At 39.2% G+C, this 24,227-nt stretch overlaps 1 protein-coding gene across 1 annotated transcript in view; it reads right to left on the reverse strand.

Moving 5' to 3' along the window:
• CHP1 (calcineurin like EF-hand protein 1) overlaps positions 1 to 24,227 on the reverse strand; it is a 49,712-nt gene that overhangs the window by 4,181 nt on the left and 21,304 nt on the right. The window contains exons 3-5 of the mRNA XM_077764654.1: positions 22,679 to 22,759; positions 18,089 to 18,216; positions 2,968 to 3,029 (exon numbers count right to left, since the gene is read on the reverse strand). Of these exons, the coding sequence (XP_077620780.1) occupies positions 2,968 to 3,029; positions 18,089 to 18,216; positions 22,679 to 22,759 (271 nt within the window). The remainder of the gene's footprint in view (positions 1 to 2,967; positions 3,030 to 18,088; positions 18,217 to 22,678; positions 22,760 to 24,227) is intronic.

Here is a 24,227-nt window from a genome sequence, read left to right on the forward strand (position 1 = left end):
AAAAAAAAAAAAAAAAAGAGGGTGCCTGGGTATCTCAAGTCGGTTAAGTGTCCGACTCCTGATTTCGGCTCAGGTCATGATCTCATAGTTTTTGAGACTGAGTACTGCACTGGGCTCTGTGCTGACAGCATAGAGCCTGCTTAGAATTCTCTCTCTCCCCCTCCCATGCACGTGTGCTCTCTCTCTTTCAAAATAAATAAATAAACTTTAAAATAAAAAAAGAAAGGCTTTAGGGTGCCTGGGTGGCTCAGGTGGTTAAGAGTCCAACTTCAGCTCAGGTCATGATCTCACAGTTCGTGAGTTTGAGACCCACGTTGGGCTCTCTGCTAACGACTTGAGGCTGGAGCCTGCTTTGGATTCTGTGTCTCCCCCTCTCTCTGCCCCTCCCTGGATGGTGCTCTCTCCCTCTCTCTCAAAAATAAACTTAAAAAAAAAAAAAAGGTTAAAAAAAAATCATGAATGGATGATGAATTTTATGAAATGCTTTTATTCTGTGGAAAACACCAGATTTTCTTCTTTAATCTGTTAATCTTGCAAAGTATACTGATTAATTTACTAATTAAAAATTTTTTTTAATGTTTATTTACTTTTGAGAGAGACAGAGACAAAGATAGAGTGCAAGCAGGCGAAGGTGCAGAGAGAGAGACACACACAGAATCTGAAGCAGGCTCCTGGCTCTGAGCGGTCAGCACAAAGCCTGATGCGGGGGCTGAACTCACAAACTGAGAGATCATGACCTGAGCCAAAGTCAGATATTTAACCAACTGGGCCAACCAGGCACCGCTTTTAATTTCCTAATTTTAAGCTAACTTTGAATTCCTGATATAAACCCACCTTGGACAGAATCCAGTATCCTTTTTATACACTGCTGGATTCAATCTGTCAGTATTTTGTTTAGGATTTTTACATCTATGTGAATGAAAAAGACTGCTGTAATTTTCTTTTCTTTTTTTTAAAGTTTATTTATTTTGAGAGAGAGAGTGTGTATGAGTGGGGGAAGGGCAGACAGGGAGAAAGAGAATCCCAAACAGGCTCCGTCCTGTCAGCATAGAGCATGACATGTAGCTTAAACTCCTGAACCACAAGATCATGACCTGAGCTGAAATCAAAAGTTGGATGGTTAAGTGACTGAGCCACTCAGGTGCCCCTGTAATTTTCTTTTTTATGCAGTCGTTATTAGATTTTCACATCAAAGTTACACTAGCCTCATAAAATGAGTAGAGCATCTTTATTGCAGTATAATTGGTATACAATAAACTATACATACTTAAAACGTGCAATCTGTTAAGTTCTGACATATGTAGACACACATAAAACCACCACCATAATCAAGATAATGAACATATCCGTCATCACCAAAAGTTCAACCAGGACTTTTTATAAAAGTCACAGTCAGCCTTCCTTAGGATAAACTCACCACAAACTTTTACACATCCACAAGATAGTTAAGAGCTCCATGTCACCGGATATTTTAGACATGGAAGTGTCTAGGAAGGTGAAATTTGTTTTTTTCTCAGTTTGGTAACATCTTCATATCCGCTTCTTGCTAGGGTAAAACTAGTTCTCTGTCATCTTGACAGCTCATGAACACATTTGTCTTCAAGTCATTTTGGGCCTGAGGAACACTCTGATGGCACTGACTAGCATTCTGGCCATGTGCCACTCCCTGCCTCTGGCTTTTTTTTTTTTTTTTACAAATAGTTTATTGTCAAATTAGTTTCCACATAACACTCAGTGCTCATCCCCACAAGTGTCCTCCTCCATGCCCATCCCCCCCTCCCCCCCACATCCATCAGTCCTCAGTTTTTGTCAGCATTCAAGAGTCTCTCATGGTTTGCCTCTCTCCCTTTCCCCCACCATTTCCGCCCTTCTTCTCCCCCTTGTTCCTCCGTCAAGTTCCTCCTAATCCTCCTATACGTGCAAACATATATTTGTCCTTCTCTACCTGACTTATTTCGCTCAGCATAACATCAACCCACCACTCCAAAAAATCTTTCTGGCAGCTAGATCTGGGCCATAGGATGAAAACATTCAACTATAGAGTGACTGCCTTTTCTCCTCAGAACTCAGAAGCCCATAACTAGCCATTTTAAATAAGTGTTCTCATTGAAGAAAGATATCTCCATCTCAAATCAAAGAACATTAACACTGACCTGCAGATTGTTTTGAATTTTGTGTTCTGACATAGAAATATAGAAATACCTTGTGTTGGTCCTTAATCTGGCCTGAGTAATCTTCAAATTAGAAGACTTCTCAAGACACTGAATGAGTTCAGATTTATTTCAGGGTGAGTGGAAACCATTTTACTTTTTAGGTGGATCTAGAAATAGAGAAATCTCCTCATGGAAATTCCTAAATGTGTTAGCCTCCTAGCGTTCTTCAGACTCATTAAGTATTGAAGAAAAAAAAAGAAGACCTTTCTCCCCTCTAAATGTGTATTTAAGGAAGGAGGGAGAAGAAGAGGAGGGCAATGCTAAGTGGATGAAATGCTAGTCACTGCTAGTGCCAAGATAAGGAATTGTCCTCAGGAGCAACAAAGGACAGTGAGCAGGTGGGTCAGTGTACATATACCTGCCCGGCAACAGTTCTTTGACTCTTATGTCAAGGCCAAGGACAGACGAGACAGCAGCATTTACCTAAGTGTCATCAAAATTATCTGGATGTCAATAAGCTGATGTGACAATAATTGAACTATCTGACTTAGACCATCTCACATAGTTTAGCTCTGCCGGTCAGCACCTAAAAGACACTTAGTTAGCTTTTAAATGGCAGAGACATCTGTCTTTGAGAACTCAATGAGCCATTTCAAGTTTCCCCATGTCATCTGGCTCTGTCTTATATTTAGGACAGGGTTCTGCACCAGCAGGTTACAAACAAATGCTTACTGAAAGAACAATTCCTGCCCAAAAGAATAGGCAGGCAGAAGCCCCAACAGCTGTCCGCATGCATGGCAGCTCTCCCACCTACCTGTAATAGCTCATCACGGGAAATCTTGTCATCTTTATCCAAATCATATAGTCGAAAAGCAACTGGTAGGGAAAAACAAGAAGTTACTGGAAATTCAGTAGTGTTTTGCCCCTTTTCAAGGAAGTAAATATGTCAAGGATACTAGACAGAAATCTGACAGGAAACTAATAGTTTTTTAAGAGAAGCAGACATTACTTCTAGAGCTTTTAAAGACAATGTAACATTTAAGAAACTGAAATGCATCTCATAACTGATGCCGTCCTAGCCTTGACAAAATATGCCCCTTCTTCAGGCAAATCAGAAAACTTAATAATGAAAAGAAACAATTGAGTGTCCTTTATCTTACCTTAGAATGTTTAAAAAACAAACAACCCATGGGGCGCCTGGGTGGCTCAGTCACTTGAGCATCCAACTTCGGCTCAGCTCATGATCTCACAGTTTGTGGGTTTGAACCCCTCGTCGAGCTCTGTGCAGACAGCTCAGAGCCTGGAGCCTGCTTCAGATTCTGTGTCTCCCTCTCTCTGCCCCTCCCCTGCTCATGCTCTGTCTGTCCGTCTCTCTCTCTCAAAAATAAACATTAAAAATATTTTAAAAAGAATAACAAAAAAAAAAACCAAACAAGCCCCTAAGTGGTTCTATACATGAGGCCATCTCACAAAACCCATCATGTCTACCATGTGCCGCTCACAGCAAGCCAGACTTAGGTGCCACGCAGGCAGAGGAGCTGACTACACAAAGCAGTGCTCTGGGAAAATGGCCACTTAAGGAAATTTGTGCCAAATTTCAAGGAAGTGTTTTCCATGTTGCAGCCCTGAAAATAAGGAACTTCAGTTTCAAATAAAAATGTTAAGAATTTGATGATCTCCTGGCTTTACCATGTTTCTCTCCCATTAATAATAAATACGTTTTCTGGAAACTAGGATATGTAAGAGAGAATTCATGCTGGATGATTTTACTGGCACTATGAAAATTCATCACAATGAGGAGGTGACTGACTGCCTTGTAATTATAGCTGAATGCAGTGTGGTTTTGAGGCTTTGATTCACTTAGAGTATACCACTGAAATTTTTTGTTTTTGGTAGGGTGCTGTGAACACTAAAAAGCCAAACCACTGCTCTAATTATTAAGATACAGATTTTACCTTGTCTTCAGCAGCTCATGATCTAGTAGAGGAGAGCAACACACACTACTCACTCCACTACACTTGTAGTGTTATCATACATATGAAATGACGGGGAACAAAAAGTATGGTACATATGCCTTTCTGGTTCAGTAACTTTTTTTTTTTTTTTTTTTTTTTAATTCCTGAGAGAGAGAGACAGCATGAGCAGGGGAGGGTCAGAGAGAGAGGGAGACACAGAATCTGAAGCAGACTCCAGGCTCTGAGTTACCTGTCAGCACAGAGCCCAACAAGGGGCTCGAACCCACGAACCATGAGATCATGACTTGAGCTGAAGTCAGACGCTTAACCGACTGAGCCACCCAGGCACCCCTGGTTCAGTAACATTTAAACACAGTCCTAAAACACAAACAAATCTGATGATAGGTGGCACTCTAGGCAGAATTCACACTAGGTACAAAGGCATGAGAACATGGATGAATATCTACAAATTTAAACATCATCCCTCCTCCACCCCCTAACCCCTACAGCTGCCAAAAGGGGGGTGAGTCCACTAAACGTTAAAGTAAAAATTTTAGAAAAATCGAACTTACTCGTTGTAAGGTACATATTAGAATTCTAGAGGGGGAGGGGCACCTGGCTGGCTCAGTCAAGAGAGCATGCGACTGTTGATCTCAGGATTGTGAGTTCAAGCCCTAGGTTAGGTGTGGACATAACTGAAATAAATAAACTTTAAATAAATTCTAGAGGGGGAAACTACTGGGAGAAACTTTGATGTGTGTTCTCTTTAATTTGGTTAGTTGATTAACTATCTTTACCAAATTTGAAAGTTTATATGTTTAGAGAAGGTTTCTATTTTTTTAATTAAAAAATTTGTTTTTAATGTTTATTTATTTATTTGAGAGAGAGAGAGAGAGAGACAGGGTGTAAGCAGGGGAAGGGGAGCGAGACAAGGAGACATAGAATCTGAAGCAGGATCCAGAGCACAGAGCCCAACATGGGGCTTGAACTCGTGAACCATGAGATCATGACCTGAGCCAAAGTTGGCTACCTAACCAACTGAGCCACACAGGCACCTCATGGAGGTTTCAATTCCAAAGGAAAGGAGACAAAGATGATTAGTATTCCTAAAGGAATATCTATTTAATATATTCCCCAAAGTGAACACACACACACCCCTCTACATACTGTCAAGTTTTTAAAATACATCGAATGTGTTATCTCCTAAGCAATCTTCAGGATGATTTCAGAATGGAAATCTATGTATAACCCATACATAGTTATGCTATTAACACTTAAATAAGCGTTTTTGAATTTTGTAAAACATTTTTTTGTTTCTTTTTTAAAACAACCATTTATTTTTGTTTTTTTAAAAGTAATCTCTATGCCCAATGTGGAGTTCCAACTGATGACCCAGAGATCAAGAGTTGCATGTTCTACTGAATGAGCCAGCCAGAATTTTTAAATCAAGTACTTGTTATAAACATATCCCTTTTGGGGTGCCTGGGTGGCTCAGCCAGTTGAGCATCCAGCTTTGGTTCAGGTCATGATCTCATGGTTTGTTGAGTTTAAGCCTGGCATTGGGCTCGCTGCTATCAGCGCAAATCCACAGCAGCACAAACCTGTTTCAGATCCTCTCTCCCCCTCTCTACCTTTCTCCTGCTAGTGCTCTCTCTCTCTGCCCCTCCCTGCTTATGCCCTCCCTCCCTCTCTCAAAAATAAATAATCATTAAAAAAAAAACCCAAAAAACTCACCAGCCACCCCTTTCTACCAAGGCATTTACAGAAGCCTGAACTGTCAATCCTTAAAACCTAGCTGTCAAGGACTGAATGTTCCTATCTCCCCAGTCCCCACCAAAATTCCTATGCTGAAACCCTCAATCCTCAACGTGATGCTATTAGGAGGTGGGGCCTTTTGGAGCTAATTAGGGTTAGATAGGTCACAAGGCTGAGGCCCTTGTGATGGAATTAATGCCCTTATAAAAAGAGGAGACAGGAAATTTCTCCTCTTAGCCTCCACCTCCCTCCCCATGTGAAGATAGGGCAAGAAAAAGGGGGGCTCTTCTGGGTGACCAGGACACTTGCCAAAGAACCTGACTAAGCTGACCTCTTGTTCTCAGACTTCTTGTCTCCAGAAATGTTGAGAAATGTCTGGTTAAGCCACCTGGTCTATAGTATTCTATTACAGCAGTCTGAGCAGACTAAGACATCAGCAGAGAGGCAAATGCAGATATTACCGGATGGGACCTTTTAGAAAAAAAAATGCAGCAATAGTAGTTATTTCTTAACTGACTTAGATTCAGATCAGGCACTTCTGGCCTTGAACCAGCAAACACATTTTTCCCAGAATAACAAATGGTCAAATGTGCAAATGACCAAGTCATTTTGTTAATATTGCTCTATTTTCTCTTCTCATCCATCTCTCTCTTTTAATTAAGTAGGTTTCATACCCAGCGCAGAGCCCAACACAGGGCCTGAACTCGCGACCCTGAGATCAAGACTCAGGACTTAATTTAACTGACTGAGCCACCCAGGTGCCCTTCCTCTTCTCATCTCTCTTATCTCCCTATTCTTGGTCCTGTGATTTGGATTCCCCTAATCCTGAGCTGTCCATGGCTTTAATCCAGTTCCACAGCTTTAAATGCTTTCTGTTGCTCATGATTCCCAAATGTGCAACTCCAGCTTCAACCTTTCCTCTGAGCTCCTGACATGGATGTCAAAGCAAGATGGTGGGGTGCCTAGGTGGCTCAGTTAGTTAAGCACAAGACTCAATTTTAGCTCAGCTCGTGATCTCACTGTTCATGAGTTCAAGTCCCATGTCAGCCTCTTTGCTGATAGCGTAAAGCCTGCTTAGGATTCTCTCTCTCTCTCTCTCTCTCTCTCTCTGCCCCTTTCCCACTTCTTAAAATAAATAAATAAACTTAAAAAAGACACTTTAAACAGTGTTGGGCACACAGTAGGAGCTCAATAAATGTCACCTCCCTACTACTACCTTTCTGGCCTCCTTTCACACCACCCACTTCTTTCTTGGTACAGCTGCTTTGTTCTCTGAACATATCAAATACTCATGTACCGTAGTAGTTCCCTGTGCCTAGAGCTGTCTTCTGTTCCTTCCATGGTTGGCTCATTCTAGGCTCAGAGAGGCTTTCACTCACCACTCCTTGATAGGCAGTGACATTCCCTATCACTTTCTTATCTCACCTTATTCATTTCCTTCACAGAACTTGCCACAGTCATAAAGTTTATTTTCCATACAGTCTGATGCCCTTATGAGACCATAAGTTCTATGAAAGCAAAGATCTTATCTGATTTATACATCATTGTATCATGGACCTAACTTAGTACCTGGCATATAGCACTTGCTCAAACACTTGCTTAATGAAAGATCAAATGAATAATCTTAAGTCAAATCTTTACTTCTTAATCACGGATTCTTCTTTATTTATTTTAATGTTTTATTTTTGTGTGTGAGAGAGAGAGACAAAGCATGAGCAGGCAGGCAGAGAGAGACACACAGAATCTGAAGCAGGTTCCAGGCTCTGAGCTGTCAGCACAGAGCCCAATGCAGGGCTTGAACCTAAGAACCATGAGATCATGACCTGAGCTGAAGTCATCTGACTTAACTGACTGAGCCACCCAGGTGCCTCTTTCTTCTTTTTTAAAAAAAGACTTTGGTAAAATATACATAAAATTTACTATTTTGACCCTTTTACAATGTACAGTTAAAGTACGTTCACACTGTTGTGTGATCATCACCATTGTCTACTCCAGAATTTTTCATCTTCCTTATGGAACTCTGATTCATTAAACAGTTAACTTCCCATTTCCATTTCCCCCTTTCCCTAGCCTGACAACTTTTTCTCTATGACTTTGGCTACTCTAGGAACCTCACATAAGAAGAATGAAACAATATTTATCCTTTTGTCTGACTTTTTTTTTTTTGAGGCTGAATAATGTTTCACTGTTTGTATATGATGCATTTTGTGTACCCTTTCATCTACTGATGAACATTTGGTTGCCTCCACCTTTTAGCTATTGCAAATATGCTGCTCACTATTTCTTCTTGGCCACTTTCCCTAATCCACTTTACTAATACTCTTCAGCATCCAAATAGCTTCACGTAGACAACTGACTTTCCACATCATTCATTATGAAATCACTAGGGGGCCGAGTGGCTCAGTCGGTTGAGTGTCCAATTTTGGCTCAGGTCATGATCTCACAATTCAGGAGTTCAAGCCCCGCATGGCCCTCCCTGCTATAAGTGCAGAGCCTGATTTATATCCTCTGTTCCCCTCTCTTTGTGCCCCTTCCCCACTCACACTCTCTCAAAAATAAATAAATAAAACATTAAAAAATATAAATAATGGAAATTAAAAACTGAAATCTAATTTTAAGAAGACAATTTGAAGATCAACAAGGAGGCTTATAGACCTCTTCCCTACCTATCCTACCCTGGACCACCGTAAGGTGGGTTGCACGTTTCATGTAGGACATTATAACCTCACTGATCTGAAAAGAATATAGAACATATAGAGCAACTAAGAACCATTCCTGGGAGACAAACAGACCAGTAGTACTATGTGTGCTTGGGACTGTGCCTTCATAGTTATAGTTCAGCCCTGGGGGTTGCCTCTGACATTCTTTGACTGCAGCATAAGAAAGAAATAAGACAAAGCGTGCTTTCAGAGTTCCTATTTGGTGTAAAAGATGGATCATAATCAAACATGATTCCAGAAACTCATATTTTAAAGTGATACACCCCCTATTGAAGGGAAATGTGTCATAGAGGCAAATATATCGCTAGATGTACAATGCTCAATTACTCTCAGTCTACACCAGGAAGCACCATCTTGCTGCTTCCATAGCTTTGTGGAAAATTAAGAGAAAACCAAGATATAAACATAAGTAGACATCCAGGACTCTCCTGTAGCTTTGGTTTCATCAATCTAATTACATAAATATGATCTCAACAGATAGATTGCAACCAAATTTTTTTTTTTTTAAAGTAGGCTCCATGCCCAGTAGGTATCCCAGCACAGGGCTTGAACTCATGACCCTGAGATCAAGACCTGAAATGAAATCAAGAGTCGGACACTTAACTAACTGAGCCAGCCAGGTGCCTCAGGTTACAAATGAATTCAATTGGTTTTCAGCTTCCTGTAAAAGTTGGTCTGAAAGCCAAGATTAAAATAATGGTAAAATCTATGGATAACTTGCACAGCACATTGCTATTATTCTATCTTATCCTAAAGTTTGTCATTTCTGTGGCATTCAGACCCTCCTCTTTCCTAATGGACTCTCATTCACAGTTGTCTGTCTCGATCCCATCAGATGTGAACAGGGAAAACACAAAGCCTAGTTGTTTAAAAGCCATCATGTGACCATGAGGATCCATGCCTTTGGATGAAGGCGATCTTAAGGATGGCAAAGTAGAGCAATAGAAGAAACATAATCTACTCTGACACTTGCCTCTCCTGATTTGTAAAGTGAGATAATACATTTAACTTACTGTTGAATCCAGATGAGTCAGCTAAAGGTATCCTACCTGATATACCAAGTAACTTCCAAATATGTTTGGAATGTTTTTCTTCAGGGTCAGTGTAAACTAATGTACTTAGACCATAGCAATTTATAAAGGAAATGAACTACACAGAAAGGACTCTATAGATGTGTTGCATAAAATATCTGGATCAAGCTATGGGAATCCAAAGCTAAACAAGTAATTTTTTAGCTTTAATTTTTTCTTTTCTTACTATTAGCTGCTTGCTGACTAAAAGGTCTATAATGCAGAAATTTTAAAAACACACAAGGAGTTTAATTTGCTTTACCTATAGTTTACCTACTTTTTTCTATTGTGGTAAAATACACATAGAATTTACCTGCTTAACCATTTTTAAGTATACAGTTCAGTGGCATTACATACATTCACACTGTTGTGATTATACATCACAGCCATTCATCCCTGTAACTCTCTTCATCTTGTAAAACTGAAACCCTATACCTTTATTATTTTATTAATGTTTATTTACCTTGAGAAAGAGAGAGAGAGAGAGAGAGAGAGAGAGAGAGAGCGAGCGGGCAGGGGAGGGGCAGAGAGAGGGAGACAGAGGATTCGAACTGGGCCCTGCATTGACAGCAGAGAGCCTGATACAGGGCTCGAACTCACAAACCTGAACTGAAGTCGGACGCTTAACCAACTGAGCTACCCAGGTACCTCTATACCTTTTAACTCCCTATTCTTCCCTCCCCCTATCCCTGGCAACCACCACTATATTTCTGTCTTTATGATTTTGACTACCTCTAAGTACTCATATAAGTAGAATCATAAGTATCTGTCTTTTTGTTAGTGGCATAATGTCCTCAAAGTTCAGCAATGTTGTAGAATATTTCAATTTCCTTCCTTTTCCAAGCTGAACAATAATCCCTTGTATGTATATAGCACATTTTTGCTTATCCATTCATTCTTGGATGGACACTTGAGTTGTTTTCTCATTTTAGCTTTTGTGAATAATGCTGCTAAGAACATGACCACCAGTACAACTCTCTCTCCACGACCTTGCCTTCAATTCTTTTGGATATATACCTGGGTGGAAGTGCTAAATCATATGGTAGTTCTATTTTTATTTTTTTGAGGAACTACCATACTGTTTCCACAGTGGCTATACCATTTTACATTCCTGCTAACAGTGTACAAAGGTTCTAATTCCTCTGCATCCTTGCCAACATTTTTATTTTCTGTTTTTGTTAGTTTTTGATAGTAACCATCCTAGCAGGTATAATGTAATTATCTCAATAGTTTTTGTTTGAACTTTTCTTATAATAGTGATGTTGAGCATCTTTTCATGTGTTTGTGGGCCATCCATAAAGCCTGATGTGAAGCTCGAACTCACGAACCATGAGATCATGACCTGAGCCAAAACCAAGAGTCAGTCACTTAAGCTGAGCCAGCCCCCAATTTCTCTATTTTTTTTTAAAATGTGTATATTTACTTGTTTTGAGAGACAGAGAGATAACACAAGCAGGGAAGGGGCAGAGATAAAGACAGAGAGAGAGAGAGTCACAGAGAGAGAGAGTCACAGAGAGAGAGAGAGAGAGAGAATCCCAAGCAAACTCCACTGATGTGTAGCTTGATCCAACAACCCTGGGATCATGACCTCAGCTGAAATAAAGAGTCAGACACTTAACTGAGCCATGCAGGGACGCTGCCATTTCTCTATTTTTAATTCTGTTACTTGTGCCTTTGATGTCATAGCTAAGAAATCATTGCCAAATGCAATGCCATGAAGATTTGGTCCTATGCTTTAGGAGTTTTATTGTTTTAGGCCTTACTTTTAGGTCCTTGACCCACTGTGATTTAACTGTTGTATATGGTATTAGGTTAAGAGTCTAGCTTCAATCTTTTGCGTGTGGATATCCAGTTTTCTCAGCACCATTTGTTGAATAGCCCTGGGACTTCTGTCACAAATCAGTTGACCACATGTGTAAGTGTTTATTTCTGGGCTCTCTACTCTATCCCATTGATCTATAGGTCTATACTTATGCCAATACCACACTGTATTGATGACTATAGCTTTGTAGTAAGTTTTGAAATAGAGAAGTATGACCTCTAGTTTTGTTCTTTTTGAAGACTGTTTTGGCTATTCTGGATCTCTTGAGATTTTGTATGAATTTTAGGAAAGGTTTTTCTGTTTTTGCAAAAAAGTCAATGGGATTTTGATAGGGATTGTACTTTATCTGTATATGGCTTTGAGTATTAGATATTAAAACAGCTTTGTAGGGCAGCGTGGGTGGCTCGGTTGGTTAGGTGTCCGACTCTTAGTTTTGGCTCAGGTCATGATCTCATGGATTCGTGAGTTTGAGCCCCATACCGGGCTCTGTGCTGGCAGCACAGAGCCTGCTTAGGATTCCCTCTCTCCCTCTCTCTCCACCCCTCCCCCATTTGTACTGTCTCTTTCTCAAAAAGAAGTAAACTTAAAAAAAATAAAGTGAAATAAAACAGCTTCGTAAAGAAAGATAGGTGAATTTTCCTATTACACATTAAATAACATTAGGTCAAAGAACTATCCTAACTTGGAACCAGTGGCGAGCACAAACGACAAATTGGGGTAGCTGCAACAACTATAATGTGAAATAAAAACGTCGGGTTTCTCCTGGTGTCAGAGCCACAGGTCCCACTATTACTAGGGTGGCCTACTGCCAGCATTCATAAATAAAAGAAATACCAAATTTCAGGAGAGGCTGGGAGAAAAAGATACTCAATTTTTCCTTTCCACGTTCCTTTCCAGACTCCTCTGTCTGTGGACCCTGGGTGAAGAAAAAGCATTCTACAAGATGTTTCAACAAGAAAATTACCTGCTGTGAGGCAGCACTATTTATATGAGAATATCTCTTGCTAAAAATATTCTTCCTTCTTTTGAACTAAAATATCTCCATAAACTTAACTGCATAAATTTTTTCTACATGACAGACTTTCATATATTTGATGATAAATCTCTAACCCACAGTCTGTTTCTTCTGACTTTATGCCCAGTTCTTTCAAAATCTTCCTTACAGGAGGAAAGGGGAGTTTAATGGGTATAGAGTTTCAGATTTATTTACAAGATAAAAAATTTCTGAAGTTCTATTTCACAACACCGTGAGCATTCTTAACACTACTGAACTTAAAAATGGTTAAGATGGGGGGGCGCCTAAGTGGCTCAGTCGGTTAAGCGTCCGACTTTGGCTCAGGTCATGATCTCACGGTTCGTGGTTTCGAGCCCTGTGTTGGGCTTTGTGCTGACAGCTCAGAGCCTGGAGCCTGTTTCAAATTGTGTCTCCCTGTCTCTCTGCCCCTCCTCAGCTTGGGCTCTGTCTCTCTCTGTCCCAAAATAAATAAATGAATGAATGAATGAATGAATGAATGAATGAATGTTTAAAAAAAAAGGTTAGGATGATAAATTTTATGTTGTTTTTTACAATAAACAAAAATCTTCCTTATGATAATGATTTAACAGCTTTCAGTGCTCTCAAACTTCTAGTTACTTTCTTATAAAAATGCTTTAGTATATCTCTGGGATCCAAAATGAAATGTGGTTCCTAAGATGTATTCTTTATAATCGAGCGGGATTACTATTATTCTCATTCTAAAGGATACTCTTCTGTCCTTATGGTCTAATGTTACATTACTTTGGGGTGAGGGTAAAAGTGATACAAGCCAGGCACAGTGTATACTGGCTTTACTTTAGATTTACCCTGTAGATATTCTTCAAATATGCTGTTGGACCCAAGTACTCTCAAATATCCCTGATTTTTAAAAAATTTTTTAATATTTATTTTTGAGAAAAAGACAGAATGCAAGCGGGGGAGGGGCAGAGAGAGAGGGAGACACAGAATCCAAAGTAGGCTCCAGGCTCTGAGCTGTCAGCACACAGCCCAATGCAGAGCTTGAACCCACAGATCATGACCTGAGCCGAAATCTGATGCCCAACCAACCGAGCCATCCAGGCTCCCCATGTATATCCCTTAAAACATTCATTTTTATTAGATTTAGTCCAACTTTTTTCAGGCTATAAGTATCTCTTTGGGTTCTGATTCTGTGGTATCTTGTATTTACTATGCCTCCAAGTTTATAGTCAACCAGAAACTTGATATATCATTTGCTTATTTCGGCTTCAATGAAAGTCAGTGATGAAAACAACAACAAAAAGAGAAGAGCCCTGCAGCAGACCACTGGGAACCTCTTTCTGATCTGACACACATTCCTACCTTTTGGGTATTCTAACCTACTGCTGCTCCACTGCATACAACAAAATACTGACAGGACTTTATTAAGTGTTTTTCTGAAATCTATTTTACATTAAAAAATGTCATTAAAAAAATATACACAAAGAAGCACATGAATGTGTGTCCCTATTGTTTTTACCATTGTACTGTTGGCTGTTTCTTTCTTTTTTCTTTTTTTTATATTTTTATTTATTTCTAGGAGAGAGAGAGAGAGACAGCGTGAGCAGGGGAGGGTCAGAGAGAGAGGGAGATACAGACTCTTAAATAGGCTCTAGGCTCTGAGATGGCAGTCAGCACAGAGCCCGACGCGGGGCTCAAACCCATGAACCACGAGATCATGACCTAAGTGAAAGTCGGACGCTTAACCGACTAAGCCACCCAGGCGCCCCTCTTTCTTTCTTTTTTCTATTTACTTTTTATTTCGAAGGAGAAACTTACAGGAAGTTACAAAAAAAATACATAGGAAGGTCCCATATATTCTTCACCAGCCTTCCCTGGTGTTTAGTATCTTGCCTAACTATAACATACTGTCAAAATCAAGAAATTGACAGTGGTACAATCCACAGAGCTCATTCAGATTTCACTGTGTGTGTGATTCTATGCAATTTTATCCACCTATGTAGTTTTGTGTAACCACTACCACACTGAAGATACAGAGCTGTTTGAAAGAGATTCACAAATACAGAGAAAAAAATGGTAGGTGCCAGAAGGGAGGTGGGTAAAGAGATAAGCAAAACAGGTGAAAAAGTACAAGAAGTACAAACTTCTAGTTATAAAATAAATAAGTCACTGGGATATAAAGCACAACATAGGTAAAATTAACAGTAATAATTGTAATAACTTTGTGGTGACAGATGGTTCCCACACTTATTGTGGTGAGCATTTCACGATGGATATAAATATCAAATCACTATGTGGTATACCTAAAACTAATATATTGTTTGTCAACTATACTTTGAAAATTAATAAAAAAGATAGACAGCTCTTATGTTACACAGCCTCAAATGTTACATCCTGTTATTTAATATATAAAGAGGCAAATAAATAATCCTACATATTTGACTTTATTAATTCAAAACTATTCTGGGATAGTGTCAGTAGGATTCACAACACTGCCAAAGGAATTCATGACTTGAAAAAAGTATGGCCCGTGCTAGACAGGGAATTCAGGTAAAAGGTTTGTGTTACGTTTGATCACCTTTAAAGTCTCCTCTAATCCTGGATTAGAAAAGCAAGCATAGTTTCACAGAGAAGGTCTCTGAACTGTCTTCTCCTTGACCACCTCGCTCCATTCACGGATGCTGCCCCTCCCTCTGCAAACTGTTCCAATAGATGGGTGGCTCCCTGCATACACAGGGGCCCCCTGCATACTTGTAGCTAATGGGCAACAACCGAGTGTCTACTCTACCAGCTGAATTGGATGGTCACCGCAAGTCAGATATATCCACTGCCCTAAAACTATGCTATGTGGACTTAATTTAATAAAACTGTATAATTAATAAAAAGTGAAACATGTATGTGAAAAGTTATTGTTTTTATGAAAATTAGATTACTTCTGAAAGGCTCAAAATTAAGTTACTGGAAAAAAAGCCTGCTGCTAAACTAAGTGTGGTAGAGCAACGGTAAAAGATTAAGGAAAAAATGTAAACACCAGAAAGATTCTATTTTCAGAGTGCTTTACAAGTATCTTTAAATTCTCTTTCCACTTGAAAGAAACTACAACCAGAAACCCCAGACTATATACATTATGGATGTACTTTATACAAAAACGACACATGACTCCCATCTGCGGACTTTTACAAAAACAAAAAGTCTTAGTCTTTCATCAAAAGATTAGGCAGTGAACACGTTTTTGAATATTTTAAGGTAAAATAAAATGTTAAATCATGTATCCTCTTCTATGATCCCATGCTATAGCTGGCCTACTCAATTACTGATCAAGCCCTGGTGTGACCACATTGAATAAGAAAATTTCTATTATGTTACTGCTAGAATCAGGCAAACATGTACTAAATATATGCTGAAACTTAAAACAATTTTTTTTAATATTTATTTTTGAAGGAGAGAAAGACAGAGCATGAGAAGGAGAGAGGCAGAGAGAGAGGGAGACACAGAATCCAAAGGAGGCTCCAGGCTCTGAGCTGTCAGCACAGAGCCATGATATCATGACCCGAGCTGAAGTTGGACGCCTAACCAACTAAGCCACCCAGGCACACCTCTGCTGAAATTCTTAAAACATTAAGACATAGGCTTTGTCTCAACTAGTATAAGTCTTGAAATGAGAAATTAGAATTCACTAACAAACCTAAAGTATTCCATAAATTTGAGAACTTATTAGAGTTGTATTTTCTTCTATACTGTTTTGTTTATACTTAAGTTTTCTGCTCTTCAGTAAGGTACCTGATATTATGGTAAAGAAGAGCAGTACTTTACTATTTTGGTTCAAAAATCTTTCCTGTCCTATACAGCAAAATTAATTTCAGTGCTTCTGAAAGTCTACCTGAAATATCAAGACAGGAGTGAAGTTACAGTACTATAGCCAGGGAGATATGAGGCTGTAGCCCAAAGGCCACAAATTAAAAGTTTAAGTTTCAATGACACATATTTCTTTGTTCTTCTTCTTATTTTACTTTTATTTTTTAAAAATGTTTATTTGAGAGAGAGAGAGAGAGAGAATGAGCAGGGGAGAGGCAGAGAGAGAGGGAGACACAGAATCTGAAGCAGGCTCCAGGCTCTGAGCTGTCAGCACAGAGCCAGATGCGGGGCTCGAACTCACAAGCAAGATCATGACCTGAGTTGAAGTTAGACACTCAACCAACTGAGCCACCCAGGTGCCCCATCTTCTTTTTTTTAAAGTAATCTCTATGCCCAACATGGGGCTGGAACTCATGGACCCTAAAATCAAGAGTTACCCATCTACTGACTAAGCCGGCCAGGTGCCCTGCAGCTTTCAAATGTATGTCAATTTGGCATTATATTCTATGATTTATCTATATTAAAAGCCTTTTATTTTACTTTAAATCAATAAAATCCAATATATACTTGATGTACCCCATTTATTCTGTGGCTTCAAAGACCTCTCTGTATACCACTGTATACTCTTTTTTTTTTTAATGTTTTATTTATTTCTAAGAGAGAGAGAGAGAGAGACAGCATGAGCAGAGGTGGGTCAGAGAGAGAGGGAGACATAGAATGCTCCAGGCTCTGAGCTAGTTGTCAGCACAGAGCCCGACGTGGGACTCGAACCCATGAACTGTGAGACCATGACCTGAGCTGAAGTCAGTCGCTTAACCGACTGAGCCACCCAGGAGCCCCACCACTGTATACTCTTGTAAGAGAATGTAGTGCAATACAATTTCAATTTCTGGAGAAGTGTTGTAAGGGATTGGGCAATACCATACATGAACCAACAAGGGCAGAGGGAAATCTAACAAGTATCCAAGGAAAGGAGGCAGGAGGCATGGGGACAAAAGTTAAATCTTGCGCTGTCTAGAAGCGCCTGGGTGGCTCAGTCTGTTAAACATCTGACTTCGGCTCAGGTCATGATCTCATGGCTTGTGGGTTCGAGCCCCGCAATGGGTTCTGTGCTGACAGCTCGGCCTTGAGCCTGCTTCAGATTCTGTGTCTCCCTCTCTCTCTCTGCCTCTTCCCTGTTCACGCTGTTTCCCTCTCTTTTCTCTCTCAAAAATAAACATTAAAAAAAAAAAAACAAAAAAACACCTTGCACTGTCTAAGTCAGCTGTCTACCCCTACTTAAGTCACAACTAGTATCCAACAAATTCTAAGATAGGCTGAGGACTGCCATTCTTCTTTACAGGTGGGGCTGGGTTTTATTCACTGTTGTTGCTCTAGCACTTACACATTGCCTGGCACATGGTATGGTAAACATTGCATCAATTTTAAGGGTACTATCAGCAGCTAACTCTTACTGCCAGGCACTATTTGAAGTACTTTATATATTACAACTTATTTAATCATTACAACAACCCTATGTGAAATCCCTTAACATCCCATTTTACAGAAAAGAAAACCAAGTTCCAAAGTTTTTAAGTCATTTGCTGAAATTCACATGGCCAAAAAGTGGTAGAGCTGGGATTCAAACCCAGTCAGTTTAATTCCAGGGTCTGAGCTCTTAATCACTATACTCTTGTAAATGCTTGTTCAATGAATGAATGCGTAAATACATGATTTGTTAAGAACTGAAAGCAAACATTTTAAGGCAGAAAACTAACTCCTTACAGTGCAGTTTGTTGCTTCGGCTATTGAGTGGTTCTGGTCCATTCACATCTTTGCTCTTTTCATTATCCTCAATGGGTCGAAAATGAGCCAAAGTCCTCATGAATCCACGGAAGTTTACCTGGTCCTCTCTGATTGGGAAATGGAACAAAAAGAATACCATGTCAAGCAGGGTAATTCTTTCCTATGTACTCAATATACTGGCAACAGTTTTAGCTAGAGTGGCCTTAAAGTCCACTTAACAAGGTCTCTCCCCATATGCATGATTCTTTAGGGTTCATAAAATACCTTTATTAAGCATCAACCCAACCTTGTGAGATAGGTATTATTTTTCCCATGTTAAAAATGATTAACCAGACTTAGAGAGGTAACAGGACTCAGCAGGGTCAGAGTCACCTATTGGAAGTTCCTTGTATCTCTTTTTCCAAAGAGGATTTCGAGTAGCACCAAGGCTACACGATCAAGCAAACCAGGACTTAAGCCCATGGCTTCAAACTTTACAGTGAGCAGCAGATTAGCCATGTCAACCCAATGACTCCCCAGCCACCTCTCATGTTTCCCCTGCAGTCACATACACCTATACTACATATTTTAAGGTTAAGACATATTATAGAAAAGCAGCTTTTAACATAAATATTTTGTTATAAAAGCAGTGAATACATTTTTGGAAATTTGGAGGGAAAACAGAAGGAAAAATACCACTCCTAGCTCTATCAATCAATTATAATCATCATTAATATATTTTCGTCCATTTATTTTTCTAAGCATTTTGGATGATTGCGTAACAAAACTGTATGTACACTCAATTTTCTATCCTGCTTTTGTAAACTTTTACACGTCTCCAATCAATATAAACACTTTGAAACATTTTAAATGCCTGCAAAATAATTGTGTTACTTTATCATGATTTTATTACCCCCTCATAATTGGACAGATTTTTTTTCCCCATTTCTCATGATTATAATGTTTGGAAGACTCATGTAAAAAGCTTTTCTAGTACTTACAATTAGAGAAACTTAATCATGCCACAGGTAAATCAGTAACCCTATGAGAAATAATTCTAGGGGCATCTGAGCCTAAATTATGGCTCAGTTGGTTGAGCACCCAACTTTGACTCAGGTCATGATATCACAGTTCTTGAGTTCAAGCCCTGCATTGGGCTGTCTGCTGTCAGTGCAGAGCTGGCTTCAGATCCTCTGTCCCCCTCTCTTTACCCCTCCAGCATGTGTGCTCTCTCTCAAAAATGAATGACCATTTAAAATAAACATATAAAAATAATCATCAAACTTTAATGAACTATTTTTTCACTCATTCATTCATTTATATTTTAGAGAGAGAAATGCACAAGCAGGGGAAGGGTAGAGGGAAAGGGGAGAAGGAATCTTGTCCAGGCTCCATGCTCAGCAGGGAGCCTGATGTAGGCCTGGATCCCATAACCCTGGGGTCATGACCTGAGCTGAAATCAAGAGTGGGACACTCAACCAACTGAGCCATGCAGTCACCCCTAATATTCTTTAATTAAAGGAGAATATCCAATGTGACATGTCTATTTAATTAAAGCAGTCATGGAAAGAATAGGTTGTCTGGTTCCTGAGGCTATCTAAAAGTAAATCCAACTCTCTTCTTGCCCCATTGAATAGTTGTCGTATGTCAAGTCTCTCAAGTGTAAGGCAGAAACATGCACATCAGACTTGCTAAGCATGGAGTTCAAAAGCTAGCTCATGAGCTCACTGTACTCAAAAGAATGACTGTTCAGGCAGAGAAGGACAAATATCATATGTTTGCACGTATAGGAGGATTAGGAGGAACTTGACGGAGGAACAAGGGGGAGAAGAAGGGCGGAAATGGTGGGGGAAAGGGAGAGAAGCAAACCATGAGAGACTCTTGAATGCTGACAAAAACTGAGGACTGATGGATGTGGGGGGAGGGGGGATGGGCATGGAGGAGGACACTTGTGGGGATGAGCACTGAGTGTTATGTGGAAACTAATTTGACAATAAACTATTAAAAAAAAAAAAAGAATGAGAATGACTGTTAGTTTTTCAAGTTAGCTGTGTATTCCTAATGGAACAGTAGGTCATAAAAAACCTAAGATCTGACGAATCAAGCAATGTGGAGTAAGACTTGAGTTACATGCCAGAACAAACAGGTTAGTGAGTACATATATTATTGACATATGACAAGGTAAAGGGAAACTAAATACCAATGCTCCATTTTCAAATCTCATTAAGAAAAAAAAAATTCCACTTGCAAAAGAATAGACAGAGAAGAAACAAAAAACCCAGAAACCGAATCTCTGTATCTTATCAGAGCTAGAAGCTGAAGCTCAGCTTGTTAAGAGCTCAAGGGTGGAGCCCAGTGTGGGCCTCAGCTTCCTCATGTGCACCTGCCTACTGTCTCTAGTAGAATGTCACACAGGATGGCGGCCAATAATGTAGTCACAGCAAAGCTGGTTTGGCCTTATAAAACAGCTTCCCAAGAACCACTTCTTCAAATAATCAATGGTCACTATGGAACTCTGAAAAAATTGTTGAGGGGCGCCTGGGTGGCTTAGTCGGTTAAGCGTCCGACTTTCGCTTAGGTCATGATCTCACAGTTCATGGGTTCGAGCCCCACGTCGGGCTCTGTGCTGACTGCCAGCTCCGAGCCTGGAGCCTGTTTCAGTCTGTGACTCCCTCTCTCTCTGACCCTCCCCTGCTCAAACTGTCTCTCTCTCTCTCTCTCTCCTAGAAATAAATTAAAAAAATATATATATGAAAAAAAATTGTTGGCAAAATGATTCTACTGGGCTTACTTTTCATTCCAAAAAGTTTGGATACAAAGCATAGTTGTGAAAGTTATCTCTGGACAGGAAGGATCAAGGCTCTGCATGGGCTGAAGAGGAAGTGGAAAAAAATGCAAGAATTCAGCAAAAAAACCCACACCTGAAACAAACAGGGCAGTTCAGGGACAGAAAAAGGAGAAAATGAAGACAGGCAGGAGATTCATCAACATGAATCTGAAGAGAGCAGGTCTGTTTGATTCAATTCCTGTCTTCACATCAATAAGCTGTTAGTCTTTCCCCCTTTTGTCACTCAAATTTACTGAATGTCTAACTTCAGTTGCAAATTCCTTTGCTCTCAGTTCAGAGTTCTAAAATTTCCTCCCTGGATATTTTATCTAATAGTATCCTCACTGACGCTTTGTCTCATTATTAAGAAACTGCTAACCACCGAACCTGTTAAAGTCCTTTTGGGTCATACAGATAAGTCACAAGGAACCAGGAAGAAATTGTTAAAAGGATTACTTAATATAATAAGCTTTATTCAGAAAAAGTACCTAATCACATTGGTAAATATTTACCCAGCACTTTTGTGACAGTGTATTAGGTAGTGAAACATATCAAAAGCCATTAGACGAACCTAAATCTATTTGAAAAACTGTGTGTGGTGGAGAGGACTGTATCCTTAGCCAATGTTGTAAAAGAAAAATAAAGGCTGTGAAAAATGTTCCACATTAAAGGAGGGCAAAAAGACATGACAAATGACTCAGACTGGATAGTGTATTGGAGTGAGGGGGAAGTGCTATAAAGGATATACAAATTGGAATATGATTGATCTATTAGGATAAAATACGCAATGGGAGAAACAGGTGTAGATAGTCAAAGGGTACAACCTTCTAGTTATTAGATGAATAAGTTCTGGGGATGTAATGCATAGCATGGTGAGAACAGGTAACAATATTATATTGTATATTTCAAAGTTGGTAATAGAGTCGATTATAAAAGTTCTCTTAAACAAAAACAGTAACAATGTGAGGTGATAAATGGATGAACTAACCTCACTATGATAATCATTTATTTTTTTATATATATATGTATATGTGTATATATATATAAAATCACTGTGCTGTATACCTTAAACTTATTCAATGTTTATAGGACACATATTTCAAAAAAGCTGGAAAAGAGAATAAAGACATAGTATTTCATATTAATATTACAGCAGCTGATAGGTGCTATCGGTGTAAATTACACATAAGATTTCAAAGACTTAACATTAAAAAAGAATATAATGTATTAGTAATTTAAAAATACTGATTATATATTGAATGATAATGTTTTAAATATACCGGGTAAAAAAAGTATATATTGACAAAGTTAACTTGTTTATTTCTTACTTTTTTTTTACGTGGGTACTAGGAAATTTCTAATTACGTATGTGATTTGATTATATTTCACTGGCTTGAACTGAGAGAGCACAAGCAAATGACACAAAATGTTAACAATATAACAACGGATAAGTCTTAGAGTTCTTTGTACTATTTCCAATTTTTGCAACTTTTCTATAAATTTGAAATTATTTCCAAATAAAAGTTTTAAAAAATTTAGTTTTAAAGATAAACAGAGATTAGAGACAGAAGTTTGAAAATAGGTTCATATACCTATTTGAAGTTTAAAATGGGGAGGAGGGTAGAACAGAAGAGATATTCTAGGTATGACTAAGTTAAGGATTCCCAGTATAATCAGGAGGATCACCAACCAGTGATGACCCAACCAGTATCGTTATACCAAATTAGCCTCAGAAAGGAAGCTAAACAACTTCAGGGACTCACCCCTCTGGAAAGAAGGCATTGATGATCCGGTCCCCCAATGGGTTGATGGCAAGTTCTGGAATCCGTTGGAAATCTTCCCGGCTGCCAAGAGAATCACCTTGAGTTAGAGATTAATAGCCCTTAGCAGGGACTCCTTTAGTCATGCAAGAGTACAACCTAGCAAGATCATTACCTCATGGAATTTACTTCTGTGGCAAATTACACCAAATAACTGCAAAGAATAGCACTTTAGTAGCTGCCAAGTGTTTCTCACACCAACTCAGGAGTGGAAGAAGCCAAATTTGATTATGCCACATTCCAGTTAATTCAGCACACAAGTTACGTCAATAAACCAAGTGACAAGCAAATACTGAGCTGTCCCTGTAAATCATTCGTTGAACATTACCATTTTGTACTTGGTTATTAAGTATGGAGAGTGAACAGAAATGCAAAGTATCAAACAGCACAGACTCTCTGTGTGGTAGCAAAAATTCTGTACCCTTGGTGAGATCTACAGCACCTATGGAAAGGCAAGGAAATCTTAGGCAATGTCCAAGGAAAGAATAAAATGTGACAACTAACTGATTTTCATAGTTCCTTGCTCCGATTCTGGCTCTTCCTCCATTGTCTCCTACAGACTCAGAGCTAGAGAAGTATTTAAGCTTCGAACCTGGCAAGGGCAATCATCTTCTCACAACTTGGAAGGTATGCTCAAGTGAATATTATTAACCACCATTCACTGTATACGCATCATGTGCCACTCTGTTTATACACATTATCTCGTTTCTTGAAGTCAATGTTTTATCTGTACCCTTTTAGAGTTGAGGAGAGTCAGCGAGATAAAGTAACTTGCCCACTGCTACCGAGCTAGTAAGTGCCAGAACTAAGACTTAAATCTAAGTTGCTATGTCAAAGCACATGCTCTTTTTCTCTAATAAAAGAACAAAAAACACACTTCTTTCCTATATTAAACTTTCTGAAAGAAAAGTGCTCTCCCTAAAAGTGTTCCATAAGTATTTTCTAAAAAGTTCTTAGTTAATATCCTGTGCCAAGAACATAAAGCTGTCTAGAACATATCTGTGCTGTATTCCTCAAATATATGAATGTCATGAAGGACAGAGAAAGGCAGAGGATTGTTCCAGATCATAGGGCACTAAAGAGATGTATCACTGAACTCAATGCATGATCCTTAACTAGGAAAAACAGTACTATGAAGGATATTACTAAACCAATAGGTAAAAATGGAACACAGGCCATAGAGAACATGGAATTACAAAATAGTACTATATCAAAATGCTAAATTTCTTGACTTTGACAGGAGAATGTCCTTGCAATAGGAAATATACACTAAGTATGAGGCAAAATGTTAACTGGTAAATCTGGATATCAGGTATGTGAAAGTTCTTTGCATTATTTTTGGAACTTTCCTCTAAGTTTAAAATTATTTCCAGATAATGGGGCACCTGGATGACTCAGCTGGTTAAGCATCTGACTTCAGCTCAGGTCATGATCTCACAGTTTGTGAGTTCGAGCCCGTGTCAGGCTCTGTGCTGATAACTCAGAGCCTGGA

This window comes from Crocuta crocuta, unplaced genomic scaffold (genome assembly GCF_008692635.1).
Source record: "Crocuta crocuta isolate KB4526 unplaced genomic scaffold, BGI_CrCroc_1.0 scaffold102, whole genome shotgun sequence".
Classification (NCBI taxonomy): Eukaryota; Metazoa; Chordata; class Mammalia; order Carnivora; family Hyaenidae; genus Crocuta; species Crocuta crocuta.